Raw genomic sequence first — 8,969 nt, 5'->3', positions numbered from 1 at the left:
TCTCTCACTTCTTTTATCTCATTTCATTCCCCAAGGCATTCTGCAAAGCGTATATTGTTACTCGCAATTGAAAGAATTGCAGCTCAAAGCGGTTAAGTCACAAATCCAAGGTTATAAAGCTGGTAGGCAGACAGAGTTTGAATCTCAGTCTGTGTAACTCCAAAATCCACACCCTTTCCATACCCAACGCACCTTAGTGTTGCTAGAACGTATTTTCTCTTTATCATTTACAGTAGCAGAGATTTTTAGGAGCCCACCGACAGCAGGAAATTCTTTGAGCTCAGCTAAAACACAAATATAACCTGTAAAATGCCACCCGTAGAGTTTCCTGTAAAACTCAACGTTTGGTGAATCAACATATTGCCACTACAGACAGTTTCACAAAATCCAGTTCCTGGTATTGAATAGTATTCTGAATTTAATAGCATCAGTGCATTATCACCATTAAACTTAATTGATTTGGACAGAGCACGACTATGCACTACTATGCTGAAAAGGACCAGGGGATGACAAGAAAGAAGCATTGCTTCTCGGGAAGTTCTTATGTTCTCACAGTGAGGGTGAGGAGGTAGCTCAGAAAAGCATCCCTCGAGTGACCATGATGTATCCAGCTGGCCCGATTTGTGGGCTGCACATCCCCTGCTGCTGGTCCAGGAAACTATTTTGAGTCTTCACCGTACTCCTGGGTGTGAATGCCACTGATGAGAGCCCAACAGGAAGTGTGACCTCATCCTGCCTCTCCCTCTGGTTACGCAGACTGTTTTTGAAAGAAAACAAGAGCAGTTATAAAGCGGACTTTCTCAAGAACTACATGCCCTTTTATTCTAGGAAACGGCCAAAAGAACAGGAGGCCACTGAAGACCAAACTTCTCTGCAAACTCCCGCACATGGTGATGTGTGCAGGCATCTGTTAGAGGGAGGGAATGGGATTTCCCTTTATTACAAGACTTCTCTGTACCTGTTGACACTCCGACATTATTTTCAGCTGAAGAACCGCTAAGTCCTGGATTTCTCCACCGTTGACCAGAGGAAATTTGCACGTCAGTAATTCTTCTATTTATCAATAGGAAGAGGAAACTGGGAACTCCCTTTGGAAAGAACATGTATGGACAGGTTATTTTGCAGAACAGATGTGTTACTTTGATGGAACTGGTAGACGGAATGTGTTTCTTGAAAAGATTTAAAGCTGTTACTGAAGGCTTTTTCAGTGTTACTAATACTCGATTATCTGTTAGTATCCTGCCTGTAGCCTGATACAAATATTTGTAAGATATAGCAGTAAAACCTTGCTTTCTGCCACAGGACTTGTTGGTTTAAAATTAAACTTAACGCTTGGGGAAAGCTAGCAGGGTCTAAATTGGGCTGCACACTTCAGATGATATTGATCAAAAATCAAAAGGACCATGACAAACTATTATATTATGGTGCAAACAATATTATTTTATATTCCAAATGAAAATCTATGAATGTATGCTTTGAATTAGGGATCTTCCAAGGAATGCCAGACAGTTCTCCTGAGTTCTCTAACGGTCTCTATAAGCTAGGATCTATATTTTCTAAAAGGTGTGGCATCTAATTTATTGAAAGTATCAATTTGGAGCTGTAGGATTATCCTGGTTTGATTTAATGTATGACAACTACAAAAACAATCCATTACTAGTTGTCACATTTTATAAATGTGGATTGAAGTGGTAAGTCAGAAAAGAATTTCATCCTACCTTGCAAGGCTATTAGGATAGCGATGTGTAGAAAGTGTCAGGTCGATCTATGTGGTGAGTTTATATGGTCAAAGTCTACATAATTTACACACTTGGACATATTTTAAATTTGTAATTGAGAAAGTCAATTTATATGTTCATGAGAATTGCATTTTGAAATCTGCCTGGTGGTAGGCTATTTTTAGTGCAACACTGCTTGTGCTGCTTGGGAATGTCCAGGCTGTCAGCCTCTACTAAAGACCGCTACCCCGCGCTATGACTACCTGTCAATCGTTCGAGGTGTTGCACAAAAGACTGACACCAATCCCCAAGCATTGCTTGAAACCCGATAATGAGGGCAATGTGTGTTGGATGACGAAACTACAAATACACCTATTTGGAGGGCTCTACAACCCAATCTTTTTTCTGAGCTCTTAATCAAATAATTCACTTGGTTTATTTATTCTGATGACAAATCAACCGTGTCAATCTAGCTTTCCCAAATAAAATGTTGTTCTTATTCCCAGAACAAGATTATTGGGATGCACTCAGCCAGACAATGGGAAATAATGCAAAATCACAGACACAGACACAACCTCGGTGGTCACTCGTTCCAGTCTCCTCCTTCAGTCCTAAATCTCTGTGTCATTCAGTAAACAAGTCTGACTGGTGCAATTAGTAGATGCCATCTGTTTTGGCATCATTTTTCTATTTTTAATATATAATCCACCTTTTTTTCATGGCTTTTTCAGAAAATCTGTGAAGTTTGAACAAGCAGCCTTCCCAAGATGTACCGAATATCTCAACTGATGTCAACACCAGTGGCAAGTAAATGTAGGAGAACTGCTATGCGCAATTATCTTTTGAACGATTAGACTTCTTTTAGCAATTTCCTTGCTTTGATTTTGCTGATACTCATACCATTAACCATCTGTCAGTAGCTTGTGCTTCTTAAGTGCCAGTGTTCACTTTGGCAATGATTTTGACTTCATTTCTCTCCTTGAGAGAAATGTGGTATTTGTCTTTTTAGTAGAAAAAAAAATCACTGGTTTTTTATATGCCTGTGCATAAATATGAAAGGAGACTGTTTATCAGCTACTATTAAGATGCAAAACTGTCTATAAAAAAATACTGAATGATTTTGATAACTACTTGCAGGAAGTAAGGGCGTTGTTAAAATGGTAGTGGTTTCAAGTTTCTTCCTTCCTCTTGTCATTTCTCCCCTAACCCTGCTTCTAACCCTTCCCCCCGACACACACACCTACAATTTATGACTTTCAAATCAACCAGCCCTATCTGAAAGCCTAAACTTTGTCTTCGATATTAATCATCCACAGTGGAATCAAGTTTCACTGAGCCTATTAGAAGTGTTCACGTGTTACTGTATGAAATCCTGCTTTAGAGTTTAGAATATTAATTAACCGTACTTTCCCCACCTGAAATCTGCTGCTATGCCTTTGGTTAAAGTCGACTGAATGAATGGATGATTTTTTTGTCATTAAGAATATTCACAGGCTTCATACATTGGAAAATCATTTATATAAAACAAAACAAAACTTAATTTTTTTTCTCCACTAACGTCTTCTGCTCATTATTTTACAATAGAAGTGCCTTAAAATGCCCTAATGAGAGACAGTCTAAGCAGATGATTGAATTCCTCAAATTACTGAGTCAGCTAAAATAACGAGCACGTTGGGTCATTGATTTTGGTTTTCTACAGCTTCACACAAGATTCTTTCTTCCACTTTTTCATGATGAGTCAGTTTGATGCTAATGGTTTATTATTGCCTCATCCTCCACTAAGAAACCTCTAGACTTCAGAGGGGAGGGAGGTGGGGGAATGGGATAGACTGGTGATGGGTGGTAAGGAGGGCACATATTGCATGGTGCACTGGGTGTTATACGCAACTAATGGAGCATCGAACTTTACATTGGAAACCGGGGATGTGCTGTATGGTGACAAACATAATATAATAAAAAATCATTAAAAAAAATTTGTCATTAAAAAAAAAAAAGAAACCTCTAAAGGAATGTTGACTGAGAGAAGAAACAGAAGATAGAAGCCCTTAGATTATTTCTGGTTCCCCATAAAGGCCTGGTGACGTTACGTTAGTCCTGATTCACTGGATGGCCGCACCAGTTGGAATCTCTGCGGAGTCTGGAGCTATTCATACCTTCTTTGACGCCTCCATTATTTGCAGTCTTGCGTGTTGGGGAGGTGGGATAAATTCGGACTTCACTCCTGTTTGCTGATGCAGGTTCTTCTGGCTCTGAGAGAAGATACCCTGGAGAACTGTCTCCCACATGTGTTTTCCCAAGGTATTCCATGCGACTTTTCTCAAGACAAATCAATCATGTTTCTTCCTGTGTGCCTTACTTCGTTTTATTCCTGGTTTAAAAATACTAGTTTTAGCTATCATCCAGTTTTGGTATGGGCATAAATCTTTAGTCCCATGTACATACAAAATGAAAACTTGCCTAACCTATAATGGAATTGGAGGGGGTGGCGGTGAGTGTGGGAGCAAATGTGAATTGTTTGGAGAGTGGAGAAACTGCTGAACGCTGATGAATAGTTACTTTTTCTCAAATTGATGTTCTTCTAAATATGCTTTACTCTCTCTCTTTATAAGAGCAACACGATTCTACGCCAATGCCCCAGCTGGCCAAATTCCGTTCTCCGCAAAAACATGTGGGGTCTACCATTTTATTCCAGTTCTGCAATGAAGTCTCTTCTTTCCCTTCCTTCCTTTTCTTCCTGTGTCTTCTCTCTTATTCCTTACGCAGTCTCATTGATGTTTTCTCTAGCATTTTGTAAAATGTGCCAATGGTATAAAGGAATCATGCATTGGTGTTAGAACGAGCCCTCCTTTGTAAATTCTAGGCCTCTTGCTACTGTCAAATGAATCAGCCAAGGATAAACAAGAAGGCCATGTGGAACAAGCACATGCTTTAGAGTCAGACAGACCGGAGCTCGAATCCTAGCTCTGTCACTCACCAGCTATTATAAAATGTCCAAGTTATTTGTCCTTCTGCGTCTCATGTGGTTTTTTTTTTTTCCCCCTACAGTATGATGAAGATTACAATACTTAGCTTTTGGGGAGGTTTGTGAAAAGTAGATAAAGGAGGAAGTATGAGCCAGGCCCATAGTAAGTTTTCAATAAATAATATCCATTCAGAATAGTATTTTACTAACTCCAGTGCATGTATTAATGGTGGACAGCTTTCTACATTTAAAACTTCATCAGAAGGCTCAGTCGGTTAAGGGTCTGCCTTCGGCCCAGGTCATGATCCCGGGCTCCTTGCTCAGTGGGAGTCTGCTTCTCCCTCTCCTTCTGGCTGTCTCCCCCTCGTTTGTGCTCTCTCTCTCTCATGCTCTCTCTCACAAATAAATAAATAAATAAAATCTTAAAAGAATAAAAGTTAAATAAAACTTTACCATAAATTTAGTAGAGCTTGTGGCATGAGGTAGCCTTTCAATCACACAGGCGTATGATGGCTTCTCAAACCTAAGACACTTGGAGATTTTCCCAACTGAGTAGGAGACTTCCCTGGATACCGAATTACAAACTGCATGATCATTTGTGCGGCTGACCTAGAGGGAAATTGGCAAAGGCCAAAAAGATCTCTGCGTGTTCACCCTGTAACTCATCTGTGTCTGGTGGCTGCATAGTTGTAATTTATCAATCACAGGGAAAGGGTAAAGATACTGCAATTGGAGGGCTATTCAAAGAAAGGGGGTGGAGACTATAAGCTTCCAACATCCCAGATAGGCTGCTTTGCAATTTTTCCATCCAAGAAAATGGATTAATGTCAAGGGTGTAGTTGCATCATATGGTGAAAAGACTGATTAGCCAGAATGTTTCCATCAACATGTTTAAAACAGAAAAAGGCACAAAATGCCCTGTGGTTTAATGCTCTCACTCATGAAGAGATGAGGCCCAGATTAAGAGTGACGTTCTTCGGGTGGCAGAAGTAACTGGTAGCCCTGAATGTAAAGAGGTATTTTCCTTCACAGTGGCTTTTTGTGGTTTTTGTGGGACTGGATGTAGTGGATAGAGATGTAAAGGGCGTTCCTTCTTCCCTCTTTAGTTTCGCCCGTGATTTCCTGGATGGTGACACTTCCTTCGAATGCTGCTCTGTAGATCTCCTGACAGCTTCCCACTTTGCCTGTCGCCGAAGTCCCAGACTCCTCTCCAACGGCTACTACACTTGGACAGAAGACAGTTTCCTCTGTGACAAAGATGGCAACATAACTCTGAGCCCACCCCAGACCAGTGTTCTTTACAAGGAGAATTTAGTTAGGTAAGTAGAGGATATTATATAAAAGATCTGAAGTCCAATCCACCCACTGGTTTTTCATTCATTCATTTGTTCATTTAGCAATGATTTCTAAGATCCCATTACTGCTCCAGATTGTGGAAGCACAAAGACTAATACGGGGCAAGGACAGCTGACATGAAAACAAACAAATGAGATGAAGCAATATGGGTGTGGGGGTAGAGTTCTGAACAGAATGCAGAGGAGGAGAAGAGGAAAGGAAGCCAATTTCATTTGGGGAAACAGGTTAAAACAAGATTCCTAGAGATAATGAAGATTGATTTGAGTCTTGACAGATGTAGGATGTTAGCTAAAATAAAAGTAGCAAAGGAGACTTCCAGAGAGGGCTGGAAGACCCTGCACCATTTGGGAAATGTCAGGTGGTTTGGCAGGGATAAAACTAGGAGTGGAAGGGACAGGAGAGAAGACTGAGCAGACACAGGGGCTGAACGGAGAAGCTTCCAGTCCAGCTGAGGGCATTGGTTTTTGTTCTGAAGGTAGAGAGGAGCCATTAACAAATGACAAATGACCAGATTTATCCTTAGCACGTTAGCACTCATCACAATGTAGAGGATGGGCTGCTGGGAGTGTGGATGGGTGGGTAGTCAAAATCTTTCAGAAAGGCAAACCAAATTATGTCATCACCATGCCCCTCCCTTGACATACCCAGTGGTTTATCTTTGCTCTAACATCAAATTCCAACTCTTCACGTACCGTTACAGCAATGGAGAACCATTCAAGATTCTTCATTCCCTGCCTTAATTTGACCTCTCCAGCCTCATTTCCAAGCGTGGCCCAATATGAGACTTATTTGTTCTTCGATGAGTAGGTCAGATCATCCTCTGCAGCTCAGTAGTCTCCTCTCCTCAGAAGAATCCCTTGACTCCTGATCAGCAATGTCCTTCCTGGTGCTGTCAGAGCAGCCTCCAGTTAATTCCATCAGAGCGCACATCCCCTACATAGCATGGTAATGCAGAGCAGAGACTATGGAGCCAGGCTGCCTGGGTTTGCATCCCAGTTATGACACTTACTAGATGTATGGCCTCAGTCAAATTGCTTAACCTTTTGTGCCTCAGTTTCCTGATCCGAAAAATGGGGTCACAATAGTATTTCCATCACAGGGCTGTTCCAATGATAATTTATGTAAACCAGGAAGAAAGACATCTGGTGTGAGGTAAGCTCTACAAAGCCACTAGCTTCATCTGCATAGTTCTTTTCTCTCTCCTGTACTGGATTGTGAACTTTTTGTACCGAAGGTTTTATTTTGTATCTCAGTATCTTTGATATCGATCCAGGTGCCTGGAACACACAGAAATTTAAGGAACTTCTGTGGGATTAACAGAGGGAACAAATAAAATGAGCTTCGCAGATCTGAGTTACAGAGACGGGTTCTATGCACCAAATCGCTTTCACTAAATTCTTGATTTTGAACCAAAGGTGGCTGCTATTCTTGATGCTTCATGCTACCTTCATTCCTCTCCAGGATATTTAGAAAGAAAAAAAGAATCCGCCGCACCTTTTCTAATCTCTTCAACCTCGGTGCCTCTAAATCCTGGCTGCATGGAAACATCTTTGGTGATGTTGACTCTTCCCTAAGTGAGGACAACTGGCTGGAGGGGGTCAAGATGTTGGACACGCACCACTGCAATGAAATTGGTGAGTTTGAATCTCCTTTCCACAGTGAAATATCACTTGCAAATGGGCAGTATCAACCATGTGATCCCGGACCAATATAAATTCCAGAGATGACCATCATTGCGTAGAAAGGATGGGCCACGTTTTTAAAAATCACCTAAAGTTCTCTCCACACTACTTCTATGATGCAATTACATATGGGTTCATGTCATGTGTTATGCAAAATAGCCTAATTTAAATGTGTAAATTATTAAGCTGATAATACCTGAAAAATGTATTTGTACATCTTCAATGTACTTTCTCTACATGGGATATAGATGGAGAAAAGACACTGAAGTTGGGGTCCAAGTCCCTGGTATTGTGTAAACATACTATGTAATACACATAATACAATATTAATATATGTACATTAGTATATTACACATTAATATATGTATATACATTAGCATATGTATAGATACATCTGTATGTATGTAAACACAATGATGTGAACTCAAAGTATATCTTAAGATTAAATGGGACGATGAATGTCAAACCTAGTTCAATAGTTCAATCCCTGGTACTCAGTGATTTGTAGTCACAGTTATTTTTATTATTAGAATGGAAACAATGGATATTTATTGGGTACCTGCCATCTGCCAGGCAGTGTGCTAGGTCTGGAGACGCAAGAGTAAATACGAATAACATAACCCCAGCCTCTAGTTTGCTGGGGCAGGGGCATGAGTTTCAGACCTTGTCAAAAAAATTGCACAAATATAAAATAATTATGGTAAATGCCATGGAGAAAAAGTATATGATGTAATGGGAGATTTGACCCAATCAGAAACTCAGGAAAGTCATCCCCATGGAAGTGGGATTTGGGCTGTTTTCTAGAAAATAGGAGGGGTTTCTCTGGGTGAAGGGAGAAGGGAAGAGTATTCTGGACTCAGGAGACAAAACGGCTAGGGCGGAGTCTAGGGAGTAGGTTTGCTGGGTGAGGGGAGACCACATGCATGATCTGGAGCATGCTGAGTTTAAGTTCCTTAGGGACGTAAGGGGCAAGTCAATCTGGAGCTTCAAAGGACAGTGTGAGTTAAAGCTACACATCCCAGAGTCGCCTCACTCTAGGTGGCCCCTGAAGCTGTGGAATGAGTGAGAGAGATTAGGAAGAGGGTAGAGTTGGCAAAGAGGGAATCTAGAAGGGAGCATTTTGAATGGGTGAATAGGACAGGATTAGCCTGCAAAAAGGATTGAGAGGAGGCATCCAGAGAGATGAGAGGACAACTAAGTGCTGTGAAATGATAATCAAAGGAAAATAGTGCTTCAAGAGGGATGGGGCAG

At 40.9% G+C, this 8,969-nt stretch overlaps 1 protein-coding gene across 11 annotated transcripts in view; it reads left to right on the top strand.

Moving 5' to 3' along the window:
- The first annotated feature begins 748 nt into the window (after window positions 1–748).
- The window catches only part of TMEM71 (transmembrane protein 71), a 32,040-nt gene continuing 23,819 nt past the window's right edge, over window positions 749–8,969 (top strand). For 2 of the 11 annotated variants that reach the window (XR_002142344.2, XM_019797964.2), the window contains exons 1-5: window positions 754–1,040; window positions 2,450–2,531; window positions 3,956–4,016; window positions 5,787–5,999; window positions 7,498–7,670. Coding sequence is in view for 10 of the 11 variants with exons in the window: in XM_019797964.2 (XP_019653523.1) it covers window positions 2,486–2,531; window positions 3,956–4,016; window positions 5,787–5,999; window positions 7,498–7,670 (493 nt within the window). In the remaining variant the exon portion in view is untranslated. Of the gene's footprint in view, window positions 1,104–2,449; window positions 2,532–3,955; window positions 4,017–5,786; window positions 6,000–7,497; window positions 7,671–8,969 lie in introns of all 11 variants that reach the window. The other 9 variants (XM_034668633.1, XM_034668634.1, XM_034668637.1 and 6 more) reach the window with 9 other exon arrangements.

This window comes from Ailuropoda melanoleuca, chromosome 9, assembly GCF_002007445.2.
Source record: "Ailuropoda melanoleuca isolate Jingjing chromosome 9, ASM200744v2, whole genome shotgun sequence".
Classification (NCBI taxonomy): domain Eukaryota; kingdom Metazoa; phylum Chordata; class Mammalia; order Carnivora; family Ursidae; genus Ailuropoda; species Ailuropoda melanoleuca.
Note: the sequence above shows the minus strand (reverse complement) of the source record. Positions and strands in the feature narration are given on the sequence as shown.